Source organism: Agelaius phoeniceus, chromosome 30, assembly GCF_051311805.1.
Source record: "Agelaius phoeniceus isolate bAgePho1 chromosome 30, bAgePho1.hap1, whole genome shotgun sequence".
Classification (NCBI taxonomy): Eukaryota; Metazoa; Chordata; class Aves; order Passeriformes; family Icteridae; genus Agelaius; species Agelaius phoeniceus.
Genome location: NC_135294.1, coordinates 5,217,558 through 5,231,807, shown reverse-complemented (window position 1 = coordinate 5,231,807; position 14,250 = coordinate 5,217,558). Strand labels below are relative to the sequence as shown.

At 43.3% G+C, this 14,250-nt stretch overlaps 1 protein-coding gene across 1 annotated transcript; it reads left to right on the top strand.

The window, feature by feature from the left end:
* Positions 1-1,348: 1,348 nt before the first annotated feature.
* POLB (DNA polymerase beta) lies at positions 1,349-14,245 on the top strand. Its single transcript, XM_054650637.2, has 14 exons — positions 1,349-1,500; positions 1,578-1,635; positions 1,740-1,806; positions 3,083-3,157; positions 3,590-3,648; positions 4,289-4,338; positions 5,122-5,173; positions 6,143-6,197; positions 6,288-6,360; positions 7,444-7,514; positions 8,252-8,338; positions 9,206-9,270; positions 11,296-11,435; positions 12,907-14,245. The coding sequence occupies exons 1-14, from the start codon at positions 1,440-1,442 to the stop codon at positions 12,999-13,001; spliced, it is 1,008 nt and encodes a 335-aa protein (XP_054506612.1). The 5' UTR covers positions 1,349-1,439; the 3' UTR covers positions 13,002-14,245.
* Positions 14,246-14,250: the final 5 nt, after the last annotated feature.

Here is a 14,250-nt window from a genome sequence, read left to right as displayed (position 1 = left end):
ACCATAATCTTTTGGACCTTGAAACTGTGTTTTGACCTCTACATTTTTCTTTTTTTTCCTTTTTGTTTAAGATAGTATTTCAATAGAGGGGTTTCATTACCCAATGATTTCTTTCTTCAGGATCCCATTGTGAGGCACCAGCTCTTAAAGCAAGCAGAACTCACTGTTGTGCTGGAGGTTTGTAAGTCAGGGAAAACAGAGACAATAAAATACAGTGAAAAAGATAAATGGCTTGGCTTTAGAGACATTTAAGGTTCACTCAGTGCTTAAACCCCAGTGAATTGATGAATGCTGTAGAGTCCTCTGAAACAACTGGGACACAAAATACCAGATGACAGGATAAAATTGGCTTATAAAGTGAGCAGTATTGTGATTTGGAGTGACCTCAAGCCTCCTTAATCTTTAATAGCAAAACCTTTCTGACACCAAGGAAAGCATGATGGATCTTTTATGGCATTCATCTGCCTCTTGAAAGATGTCAAAAGCTACTTGGGAGAGTTTATCTGACTCCAGTCTTAAGTGATCAGAGATGCCAAGAGGATTAAGGAGGGAATTTGACGCAGTCAGAGGTGTTATATTTTGTATATTTTGGGAAGATAAACTAGACATCAACCCCAGTGATTTAAAGTCATTAGAGAGAACCTTAAAGCAATTTGGGAGGGAAGCAAAAGTCCAAGGTCACAGCACACAGGGAAGTCTGGGGTAGATAAAAAAAAAATCTCCATGCCTGAAGTGACAGCTGAGAACTCTCCTGAACCTGGTTATAAAATGGTTATAAAAATAGTAATACAATTAGAGTTGGACAATTTGAATTAGGACAATATGAGACAACATCTACAAAGAGTCATCGTCAACTTCTTCCTCCGAATCCTAACAGCGCCTTCGAGGTGGGAAGAAGTTCGTTTCTTCTGATAAGAGGGCAATAAATTCTCTTTCTCTGAAGGATTCAGGTGTCCTGTGGCTGCTATCTCAGTGCGAGTCCTTTCTTTAAAAAAAGTATCCTACATAGCATCGTTTCTATTTTAACAATTTTTATAACCTAAAACTATATTTAACACAGTACTTAAGAGAATTAATACAGCGTTACTTTCTAACACAACACATATAATATTCATTTGAATATTTGCCAAAAGCCAATCACAAAATACGTGCATTTTTCACATATTTGTTGTCTCACATCGTCCTAATTCAAACCGTCCAAATTAATATTACTCTAATTGCATTACTATTTTTATAACCATTTTACTATTTCTATACCGTACTATTTTTATAACCATTTTATTACTACGAAACGTTTAAAATTTTTAAAAACCGCGTTAATCACAGCCTAGGGCGGCGCCCGCGCACCGGCACCGGACGCGCCGTGACGCCAACACCGGAAGGGCCTCGGTGCCATCGCTGCCCGCGGCCCCGGCGGCCGCTCCGTGCCGGTGCCGGCCATGAGCAAGCGCAAAGCTCCCCAGGAGAGCCCCAATGAAGGCATCACCGACTTCCTCACCGGTAGGTGTGCGCGCTCGCTCGGTTCCGTGGGTGGCGAGGGCCGCGGCCCGGCTGCTCTCACCGCGCTTCTCCCGCAGAGCTGGCCAACTACGAGCGCAACGTGAACCGGGCCATCCACAAGTACAACGCCTACAGGTACCGCTCCCTTCCCCTCACGCCGCGCCCCGCAGGCGCTGGGGCTTTCTGGGGAACGTGCCGGGCCCCAGCCCGTTCGGGCGCTGACCGGCACCGCTCCGCAGGAAAGCGGCCTCGGTCATTTCTCGGTATCCCAGCAAGATACAGAGCGGGGCTGAAGCCAAGAAGTTGGTAGGTGCTCGTGTCCGGGCTGCCCCGGGAGGATCTGGGGCAGCCGGGGCGGGGATGGGGGTTCCTGGGGTTCCTGGGGAGCGGGAATGAGGTGCCGGGGGTTCCTGGGGAGCGTGGGGGCAGCCGGGGCAGGGATGGGGGTTCCTGGGGTTCCTGGGGAGCGTAGATGAGGTGCCGGGGGTTCCTGGGGAGCGGGGATGAGGTGCCCGAGGTTCCTGGGGAGCGTGGATGAGGTACCGGGGGTTCCTGGGGAGCGGGGATGAGGTGCCGGGGGTTCCTGGGGAGCGGGGATGAGGTGCCGGGGGTTCCTGGGGAGCGGGGATGAGGTACCGGGGGTTCCTGGGGAGCGGGGATGAGGTACCCGAGGTTCCTGGGGAGCGGGGATGAGGTGCCGGGGGTTCCTGAGAAGCGCTGGGGGCAGCCGGAGCGGGGATGGGGGTTCCTGGGGAGCGGGGATGAGGTGCCCGGGGGTTCCTGGGGAGTGTGGATGAGATGCCCGGGGTTCCTGGGAAGGATGGGGAGCAGGGATGAGGTGCCCGGGGAGCGTTGGGGACCGTCGGAGCCGGGGATGAGGTGCCCGGGGTTCCTGGGAAGTGTTGAGGGCAGCCGGAGCAGGGATGAAGTGCCCGGGATTCCTGGGGAGCGGGGATGAAGTGCTGGGGGTTCCTGGGGAGCGCTGGGGGCAAATGGAGCAGGGGATGAGGTGCCCGAGGTTCCTGGGGAGTGGGGATGAGGTGCTGTGGGTTCCTGGGAAGCATTGGGGGCAGCTGGAGCAGGTATGAGGTGCTCAGGGTTCCTGGGAAGCAGGGATGAGGTGCTCAGGGTTCCTGGGAAGCATTGGGGGCAGCCCTGCTTCTGCCAGTGCCTCTTTCCGCTACCCGAGTCAGAGTTTGGGGACACGGACCAGGTGTGGCCACTGTGGGGGTTTCAGAGCTGGAACTGGGCATCCCACCTGAGCCTCTGCCTGTAAAAATGTCTTTGCCCTTTGCTGTCACTCCTTTGTTAATTCAGAGATCTTGAGCAATAAGAATCAAAGCCTTGTTCAAGCTTATTGCTGTATAAACTTGATATAGCCCTTGCATTACAGTGTTTATGCCATTTATATTGTACCCTTGAATTCTTGTGCTCTTTTATGCTCCAATATTATATTGTGGTCTTGGATGCCCCATAGTTCTTTCTGGACTCTAAATTCTAGGGAGTTTTCCTTGCTTCCCATATATAATGACTTTAAGTGATTTTTGAGTTAACTTGTTTGTGCTCACCCCCCAATATTTAGGATGGAGTGGGTGCTAAAATAGCTGAAAAGATAGATGAGTTCTTATCCACTGGAAAACTACGTAAATTGGAAAAGGTGGGTGTGTTTCTCCTATTCTGTATTTCTCAATACCTGCTTTTCTTGATAACTTGCAAAGTAGCCTGTTTGCACATCTCTGTTGTTGTCCCTGGAGTGTATGCTAAGTAGAAATCAAGGATTGAGCAGCTCAGCCTCAAAACTGCCAATTCATTAAAATATTTTAGCTTTCATAATCAGCATGTGCAGCTCTTCTGTCAGAAGAGGAAATCAGTTGCTGGAAGGCTCTGGAGTTTTGTGCTTTAGTCCTGCTCTCCACCTTAGCATGGCCAGTTGGGGTTTCCAGGCTCATTACACGTGGCATTATTGTAAGGCTGTGCTGCCCTTGGTACTGTTTTGTAGTGAACCTCCAGACCAGAGCCTGACTGAGCTGTTTTATCTTCTTAAGGCTTCTTTGTTTGTTTGTTTATTGCACTGTTTTTGTTTTTGTAGATTCGACAAGATGATACAAGTGCTTCTATCAATTTCCTGACACGAGTCACTGGCATTGGGTAAAAGTTTCTTGGGGTGTTTTTAGGGCTTTTTTTCCCCCTTCTCCTGTTCATTTGATAGACTTATGATCAGAATTTGGATGATTGCACATAATGAGCCTGAGCTGCTGAGGTAATGCCCACACTGACACACTGTAGTTGTGTTTATGGGATTGAATGGGACAAAAGGGTGTAGAATGATGAATTACAGACTTTGTGGTAGAAGAGTGGAAGTGGGAAGCTTCCTGAGAGGGGAAGGAGAGAGATGTGGGTCAAGAATGGAACTGTGGAAGTGAGACTCTGGCCTCAGGCTTTTTGTAAAAGGAGAAGCAGAGCCTTGAAGGAGGCAACAAAACAAAAACAAACAGAAAAAGCCCATGAGAACTCTGCTGCAATGTTATCATGCATTTGGTATTACTGTCTGAAGCAATATTGCCTATTTGCTGTCACTTTTTTAAATTTCTTACAATCAGACATCACTGTGTAGTTACATCAATGCTAAAAAATGTGCAGGCCAAGCTTTGGGTCTCTGCTGACCAAAAGCATCAACTGAAAATGAGTGTGCTGAAGTGTGCTGAAACCCACACTTACAAATCATGTCCTGCTCAGTGCTATAAGATTCTTGCTGCTCCTGATGCCAGGTTGCCTTGTCTCTTTGCAGTCCTGCTGCTGCCAGGAAGTTTGTTGAGGAAGGAATTAAGACTTTAGAAGGTAAGTGTGAACATGGGGCCTTGGTTCACACTCCAGTGATCTTTTATTCTGTCAAGCTGCCTCTTCCACAGGGGTGCTGTGGGAGCATTTATGCCCTAGGCTTTGAGGAGGGGGTGTAAAATGCTAAAGCCTGTGCACAGGCTTAAGGCATTTCATGCATATATTCATATATATACACATATTTCATACATATATCCATATATACACATATTTCATACATATATATACACATATTTCTTACATATATCCATATATACACATATTTCATACATATATTCATATATACACATATTTCTTACATATATACACATATTTCATACATATATTCATATATATACACATATTTCATACATATTCATATATATACACATATTTCATACATATATACACATATTTCATACATATATCCCTATGTACATATTTCATACATATATTCATATATACACATATTTCATACATATATTCATATATATACACATTTCATACATATATTCACATATATATTCATATTTCATACATGTATTTTCATATAAAGCAAAGTATGTGCAGGTTGCATGGAAGGTAACAAGGATTTTGGCTCTTTGGTGCTCTGTTAAATCTTGTTGGAAATGCTCTGGGCATTTGTGGTCATCCTATCAGCTGCTATGTAGGTAATTTGAAATTCCCTCCTTTGAGGTTGTATTCCCCTTACATATTCTTTATGTGCATCATCTTTGCATTGATAGAAATTCACTGTAAGATTTTTACTCCTCAGTTAACTGGTTTTTTGGATTTTTTTCCTAGATCTAAGAAAAATTGAGCACAAGCTGACCCATCACCAGCGAATTGGGCTGAAGTAAGCTTTCTTGGGTACAAGTGCTTGGTGTTTCTAATGACTCCTCCAGGCACCAGGCTGGAATGTAAGGTCACACAGGCTGAGGAAGGTCCTCTCTGTGCTCTGCATGCCTTTCTGCAGTCATTTGGAGCTTTTGTTTCATTTGGCTTGGAAGCCTTGGTGTCCATTCAGAGGGAAGTTAATATCCAGTGGCTTGCTCAGTTAGCTCCTGGAGAATCAATCCCTTCAGTGAGGCTGTGGAGTTGTTTCTTCACAATCTGCATAGAAGTGGCCCAGGCTGGTTTTTCATGTGCTGTGAGCAAGGTAACCTTTGCTGTCTGAGCTTGGGGGTGCTGTGCAGAATGTGTTTGTCCCTCAGGATTCATCAGCTTCAGTGCTGTTTGTTGGGTGCCTCTTTGCTGTGGTAGTTTTGGAAGAGCTACAGCTGTGTTTGTCAGAAGCTGCAAGTGAACCAAATAAAGCCAAAAATTGTTTCACTTGCCCTCTTTTTCTCCACAACCAAGCAGCATGCTGTCAAATTTGAGTTTTACAGTGGAAGGCAAATATACCTGGAGCTGTATTTGAGTTGAGAGCTTCCATTGAGCTCCTTCCAACGTCTGACCCTGTTTGGGGGACCTGCTCCTCCTGCTCACTGCTGGGCTGAGTCTTGGCAGGAAGGTTTTGTATTTTCAGAGGGCTGGGTAAATATTGAGCACTTGGTTCTGTGGAAATAATTCTCCCACCTCACAGCAGCTCTTTGTATACAGTGGAAATGCTGAAACTGTGTTCTGAGCATTGTCAAACTGACAGTTGTGAGTTTTTACTGTCACCTTGCAAGATTTCTAAGATGTTTAATGGGAGTCAGGAGCTTTCTGTGATGTGACAGCAGTGTAAGTTAGTATTCTTTCCTCTGATATATGTTTAATTGATTAAAATTTTAAGATGCTGCCCCTACCACTCTTTCAGACACCTCTATTTTTATACTTGCAGATACTTTGAAGATTTTGAGAAAAGAATCCCAAGGGAAGAAATGCTTCAAATGCAGGTAAAAAAATCTCATTGTTAAGAATGTGATGTACTGATGGCCAGTGAATGCCTGACCACCTCTAAACACTCTTCTTTCCTTTTTACATAGGAAATTGTGCTCAGAGAGGTTGAGAAACTGGACCCAAACTATATTGCTACAGTCTGTGGCAGTTTCAGGCGAGGTTGGTACTCTGTGATCTTATCTTTATTTTGGGATAACAAGCAAGACAAGTTTCTCTGTGTGTTGTTCTTGATAGGCTCCATGCTGCAACCTGGCCTTTCCTGTTAGTATTGTCTTGTTTTGCCTTGTCTTGCCTTGCCTTGTCTTTCCTTTCCTTTCCTTGCCTTGTCTTGCCTTGTCTTGCCTTGTCTTTCCTTGTCTTTCCTTGTCTTTCCTTGCCTTGCCTTGTCTTGCCTTGTCTTGCCTTGTCTTTCCTTGTCTTTCCTTGCCTTGCCTTGTCTTGCCTTGCCTTGTTTGCCTTGCCTTGCCTTGTCTTTTCTTGTCTTGCCTTGTCTTTCCTTGTCTTGTCTTGTCTTGTTTGCCTTGTCTTTCCTTGCCTTGTCTTTCCTTGCCTTGTCTTTCCTTGCCTTGTCTTTCCTTGTCTTGTCTTTCCTTGCCTTGTCTTTCCTTGTCTTGTCTTTCCTTGTCTTGTCTTTCCTTGTCTTTCCTTGTCTTTCCTTGTTTTGCCTTGCCTTGCCTTGCCTTGTCTTTTCTTGTCTTGTCTTTTCTTGTCTTGCCTTGTCTTTCCTTGCCTTGTCTTTCCTTGTCTTTTCTTTTCTTGCCTTGCCTTGCCTTGCCTCTCCTTGTCTTGTCTTGTCTTTTCTTGCCTTTTCTTGCCTTGTCTTCCCTTGCCTTGCCTCTCCTTGCCTTGTCTTGTCTTGTCTTGCCTTGGCTTGCCTTGGCTTGCCTTGTCAGTTCATTGATGAGACACCCACAGAAATCCTTGCTTCTCCCTCCTTCCCCCATAAACAGTAATATCTTCTAACATGAATTCTTTGCTTTGTTTTTACATTAACAACATTTGTGCTTCATTGCTGTAGAGTACAGCAAGAAATTCTTGCATATTTTCTTATGTATGGAGAATCTGATGAAAGAACAAAATTCTTCTACTTTAAGATTATTTTTTTGTTTTGCTAATACCTCTCATAGTGACCATGCCCTGCTAGAAAACCATGTTTAAGAGAAGAGGTAAGATGTATGTCCAGCAACATTAATGTACTTTGCCACACTCAAAAGGATTTTTCTTTGCTTCTTTCTTGCCTAGGTGCAGAGTCAAGTGGTGACATGGATGTTCTGCTAACCCACCCCAGCTTCACATCAGAATCATCCAAACAGGTGCTTTTCTCAGGTGCACAGCTCAGAGCTGTACAGTGCATAGAGTCTCAGACTTGTATTGCAGCTTTTTGTGGTTTTGTATTGACTGTAATACTGAACTTTTCTCTTGGATTGCCCTGTTTGTTTTGAGGAGTTACAATTTTGTATTCTGTTTGTGTTTCTCTTGCAGAACTAGTCAATATGTTTATTTTTACCCTTCTCTCCTTCCTCTTCCTGTCACACATATTCCCCCAGTCCCTTGAATTCATGTACTTTAATAATGCAGAGCTGTAAAGCTGGATTAAAGCTAGCCTGGCTATTTCTTGATGTACCATAATCATTTAGGTGATAATAATGATAGGAAATAATATGATAGGAAACCATCCTGCTGCCCTTGTAGTCTTTTGGGACCAGCTCTGAAGTGCTGTTAATGACAGTGTTGTGTATTTTTTCTTATGTTCCTTCTATAGATGTGTTGTTTAAAAGCTGAATTAGATTTCTCATTTCCAACTAAAGGTGATCTCATGTGGGGCTGTTGGTGGAAATTGTTTTTTATCTTGCACAACTGTAATTTTATTCACTTTTTCCCAGCCTTATTGTTACTTTTTTTCTTCTGTTTGGGTCAAATTTCATGTAGAATAGTACATATAATTATGATGATGTCCTGTACTTATAGGAGCCTCTATCTAGTAAATGTAGGTAAGATATTCTTGTGATTTGTCCAGTAATTTCTCCTTCTTTCTTACCATTGTTCCTAGTCAAAACTTTTGCATAAGGTTGTAGAACAGCTGGAAAAAGTCCACTTTATCACAGATATGCTGTCCAAAGGGGACACCAAATTCATGGTAAGAGCTTTTTTGGTGGTGCAGGATGTTTTGGGGGGTTACTTTTCCTGACAGAAGCTGGGGTGAATTCCCTGCAGTGCTGGAGCTGGGGGGTGAGGAGTGTTTGCTTTTTTAATTCTCCTGCTTGCACCTCATAGGAATTCCCTGCAGGTGACTCTTGGGGTAAGATTTCAGTATTAGAAAGTGCACAGATATTTGTGTAGTTCTGAACCCTGCATCACATAACATCAGCTGTGTCCTGGAGCCTCAGCACAACATCACTTCTTCAGTTGCACCAGTGGCCACTTCTGTAATGGTGTCCTCAGGATCTTGGAGGCATTTAACTTTGATCTCAGAACTGTGTTTTCCTGATTTTCTCTGATATATAATAGACTTCTGTCTCCTTTTGTGTCAGTTTTGCTGCAGAACAGATTTAATGGATAAGCTACTAGACTTAGGACATAATAGGGATTATGTGGAATGCCTAAAGCAAGTAATGAATGACAAAAACTTTTAATTTTTTAGATTCCATGCTGATTTTTTTTCAGTGCAGAAAAAAATTGCAGGACTTTTTTTTCTTAACCTGCTGATATTGGTGCATACTGAAAAGCCTGATAATAATAATGACAGGGAAATGAGGATCCTTCCTGGTGCAATAAAAATTTAAGAAGCAGTTATATGTTACACTGCCAGTGTAAAATAGTGATTCACTGTATTCTGATATCTGGCTGTTCTAGTAAAATATTTCTTCCATTCAGCAGGGATTTAACTTTGCTTTCCAGCATGGCTGAGGATTGCTGAGAGGTCCTTTAGGGGTGAGGAGGCAAAGATGATTCTCAAATCTGTTTAATTTCACCTGAATTTGTTGCTTGCCTTATTTCCTCACAGGGTGTCTGTCAGCTGCCAGATAGAGAGGATGGAACAGCTTATCCACACCGCAGAATTGATATCAGGTACATGGAGAATTGATAGCAGGGACATGCAGAATTGATATCAGGTACATGCAGATTGATAGCAGGTACATGCAGAATTGATAGCAGGTAAATTGATAACAGGTACATGCAGAACTGATATCAGGTACATGCAGAATTGATATCAGGTACAAGCAGATTGATTTCAGGTACATGCAGAACTGATATCAGGTACATGCACATTGATAACAGGTACATGCACATTGATAGCAGGGACATGCAGATTGATAGCAGTACATGCAGATTGATAGCAGGTACATGCAGATTGATATCAGGTACATGCAGATTGATAGCAGGGACATGCACATTGATAGCAGGGACAAGCAGATTGATAGCAGGGACATGCAGATTGATATCAGGTACATGCAGATTGATAGCAGGTACAAGCAGATTGATATCAGGTACATGCAGAATTGATATCAGGTACATGCAGATTGATATCAGGTACATGCAGATTGATATCAGGTACATGCAGAATTGATACAGCTGTGTTTGTCAGAAGCTGCAAGTGAACCAAATAAAGCCAAAAATTGTTTGTGAAAACAATTGTACATGTACATTTTCACGTGTTTGTGAAAATTGTACATGCAGAATTGATATCAGGTACCTGCAGAATTGATAGCAGGTACATGCAGAGTTGATATCAGGTACATGCAGAATTGATAGCAGGTACATGCAGAACTGATATCAGGTACATGCAGAATTGATATCAGGTACATGCAGAATTGATAGCAGGTACATGCAGAACTGATATCAGGTACATGCAGAATTGATAACAGGTACATGCAGATTGATAGCAGGTACATGCAGAATTGATATCAGGTACATGCAGAATTGATAGCAGGTACATGCAGAATTGATATCAGGTACATGCAGATTGATAGCAGGGACATGCAGAGTTGATAGCAGGTACATGCAGATTGATATCAGGTACATGGAGAATTGATAGCAGGTACATGCAGAATTGATACAGCTGTGTTTGTCAGAAGCTGCAAGTGAACCAAATAAAGCCAAAAATTGTGAAAACAATTGTACATGTACATTTTCACATGTTTGTGAAAATTGTACATGCAGAATTGATTTCAGGTACACGCAGATTGATATCAGGTACATGCAGAATTGATATCAGGGACATGCAGAATTGATATCAGGCACATGCAGAATTGATAGCAGGTACATGCAGATTGATTTCAGGTACATGCAGAATTGATATCAGGTACAAGCAGATTGATAGCAGGTACATGCAGAATTGATATCAGGTAAATTGACAACAGGTACATGCAGAATTGATATCAGGCACATGCAGAATTGATAGCAGGTACATGAAGAATTGACAGCAGGTACATGCAGATTGATTTCAGGTACATGCAGAACTGATATCAGGTACATGCAGAATTGATAGCAGGTACATGCAGAATTGATATCAGGTAAATTGACAACAGGTACATGCAGAATTGATATCAGGCACATGCAGAATTGATAGCAGGTACATCAAAGTCCCCCTGGTTTAGCTGTCTGCTCCAGAGCAGGCATTTGCATCATTTTTTTCATTCCAACCTCTACTTCATGTTCACAACATGGCATTTGCTGTGTTTCTAATGCCTTTGCAGTGTGGCAGCCCCTGGACAGCTGCCAGTAATTGCAGCAGGTTATTAGCAATAATGCAGTGCTTCAAATGATGGGATTCTGATAGAATATCAGAATTGTGTCCTGTTTTATCATCCTGCTTTGGCACTGATTCTGTGCAGGACTGCAAGCACCATAACCAGGTAGTGGCTGAAGTTCAGTAACTCCTGGGAAGTGGTAGATATTCTGAACCTTTCTTTCATATGCAGTTCCTTTCACTTTTGCATCTGGCTTGTGGGAAAATTAAATGTACAGAGCTGCAGAATGTGGACACATGAACACAAAATAAACCTACACGTGTCTGAATGCTGAATTTTAAATGGCTTGTTACTTCTTTGTGGTATATTTGTCCTAAGTCTTTGCTTCTACTTTTTATTCTAGGCTGATCCCAAAAGATCAGTATTACTGTGGTGTGCTGTATTTCACAGGAAGTGATATATTCAACAAGAACATGAGAGCTCATGCTCTGGAGATGGGCTTCACAATCAATGAGTACACGATACGGCGCCTGGGTGTTACTGGTCAGTCTGAGCTTGCACAGAGTGCTCCTGCTGCTCTTTCTGCTCCTTCTACTCCTACTCCTTCTGCTCCTGCTGCTCTTTCTACTCCTTCTACTCCTACTCCTTCTGCTCCTGCTCCTCCTTCTGCTCCTTCTGTTCTTTCTACTCCTCCTTCTGCTCCTGCTGCTCTTTCTACTCCTTCTGCTCCTCCTTCTGCTCCTTCTGCTCCTTCTGCTCCTTCTGCTCCTACTACTCCTTCTATTCCTTCTACTCCTCCTTCTGCTCCTTCTGCTCCTGCTGCTCTTTCTGCTCCTTCTACTCATCCTTCTGCTCCTTCTACTCCTCCTTCTGCTCCTTCTGCTCCTTCTGCTCTTTCTACTCCTTCTGCTCCTTCTGCTCTTTCTACTCCTTCTGCTCCTTCTGCTCCTTCTGCTCTTTCTGCTCTTTCTACTCCTCCTTCTGCTCCTTCTGCTCCTTCTGCTCCTTCTGCTCCTGCTCCTTCTGCTCCTTCTGCTCCTTCTACTCCTTCTACTCCTCCTTCTGCTCCTTCTATTCCTCCTTCTGCTCCTTCTGCTCCTTCTGCTCCTTCTGCTCCTTCTACTCCTCCTTCTGCTCCTTCTACTCCTCCTTCTGCTCCTTCTGCTCCTTCTACTCCTCCTTCTGCTCCTTCTACTCCTCCTTCTGCTCCTTCTGCTCCTGCTCCTTCTGCTCCTTCTGCTCCTTCTACTCCTTCTACTCCTCCTTCTGCTCCTTCTATTCCTCCTTCTGCTCCTTCTGCTCCTCCTGCTCCTCCTATTCCTCCTACTCCTCCTACTCCTCCTACTCCTCCTACTCCTCCTACTCCTCCTACTCCTCCTACTCCTTCTACTCCTTCTACTCTTCCTACTCTTCCTACTCCTTCTACTCTTCCTGCTCTCAAAGTTATGCACTTTGTGTGATCTCCTTCAATTGCTTGTAATTGTTTTTTGGAAATACTTCTGAGAAATGTGATATTTTGTGGAATTTTTCACAGTGTCCTTTTGATACTGGGCACCATTACAACAAGAAGGGGCAGCCTACTTACACAAGGTTACCTCTTTAGGCCTCCTAATCTACTTAAAGTCTTAGTGATTTAAAGATTTTTTTTTCTTCTGTGCTGTGCACAGCACAGATTTGGTTCCCTGCTCTTTTCACAGGGTATGTCATGTCCTTCAGTTGCTTTGCTTTGGAGGAGAGGGGACCATATATACCCACACACAATTATAAATTTATTGAACTGCATAACCACATGGCCCCAAAGTTCATTCATTACCTCATTTCCTTTGACACCAATAAGAATCAGCATGCAAACACCATGAAAATTCTGCAGAGGGTGGGGACGTTGTTCTGGGTGGGTTTTTCAGGTTGTTTTTTTTACCTACAGCAGTTTTGTCTTAATCTTTCCATGCATTTGGCATTTCTGAATGCTGCAGACTTTCCCACCTTTCACATGTGCTGTGTAATTTGCTTGCAGGAGTTGCTGGAGAGGCCCTGCCAGTGGAATGTGAAAAAGACATTTTTGATTATATCCAGTGGAAATACCGAGAGCCCAAGGACCGGAGTGAATGACAAAGTGCAGCTCTGGGTTTACAGCAACAGGGATGCTGGCATAGCTTCTAACAGGGATGTCACAGTGCACAGCCTCACTTTGAATGCTGCTTGAACATTACTGATGTAGATATTACTGATGGCTAAAGCAAGTCCATGGCACTTGAGCAGAACAGAATGTGTTGTGAAGATAAATCCCGTGAGATTTCGTTTTTATGTAGTCACAGAAGAATTTGACCCCTAAATGTGATGTAGTCCAGTCCCCCTGCCATGAGCAGGGCCATCTTTGACTGGAGGAGATTGCTCAGAGCCCAGCCCAGTCTGCATTGGATGTTTCTGGGGATGGGGCATCCAGCATCTCTCTTTGTATCTTATCTATAGGTGGGTACCAAAATGAAAAAGTGCTGAGTATACCATGAAGTACTCCTGAAATTACCATTTTTAACTACTCCCTGTGTCTCCTCACACCTGTGCTGAGTGTCTTGGTGCAGTGCTGAAGCTCATGATGAGCTGCTCCTTCTAAAATCTTTGACTGTGGGCTGTATGCTAAGGTGGCCATTCTCCTGTCCATGTGAATTTTGTTCCTAGATATGTTTAGTATCACTGATTGCAGTGCTGTGTTTCATTTGGCTTGGTCTGATTAATTGATGCCTTGCTACCACTCCTGTAGATTCAATCTGCCCCTTTTTTATATGCAAACCTCTCAAATCTTATTTTACACCTCCCCTTTAAATGTTGGGAAGGTAATGAGTATTCTGGATGAGAGACAAGGTCTCCTCAAGAATGCATTACTAGTTGGATTTGGGACAGGAATTCTGTGGTTTAACCTAAAAATTCTCAAAGTAGTAAACTCCTTCCATGAATTACACAGCATGAGCATGGAATGTGTTGCTGCTACTGCATTTGAATACTTTGTCTTATTTTCATCTGACTCAAGCCTGCAGAACAATTCCATTTTCAACTTGTTCCTATACAAGGAGAGTTGATCAATCTTAGTAATGGACATTACAGGCTGATGCTCTTACTTACCCTTTTCATTTCTTCCATTTTTCTTGGAAATGAATTAAAACTTAGGAGTTTTAATTATTTTCTGGGAACGTTCCCCAGTGCTAATGCATGTAGTAGTATGGAAGAAAACTAAAAGTTAACTTGGTGCTATGTAAAGTAATTTGATGCCTCATTGTAAAAATCTATACATAGCTGATATATTTAGTATTTTCTTCAGTTATCAATAGGAATAAACCAATTGAATATTCCATCATCAATGTGT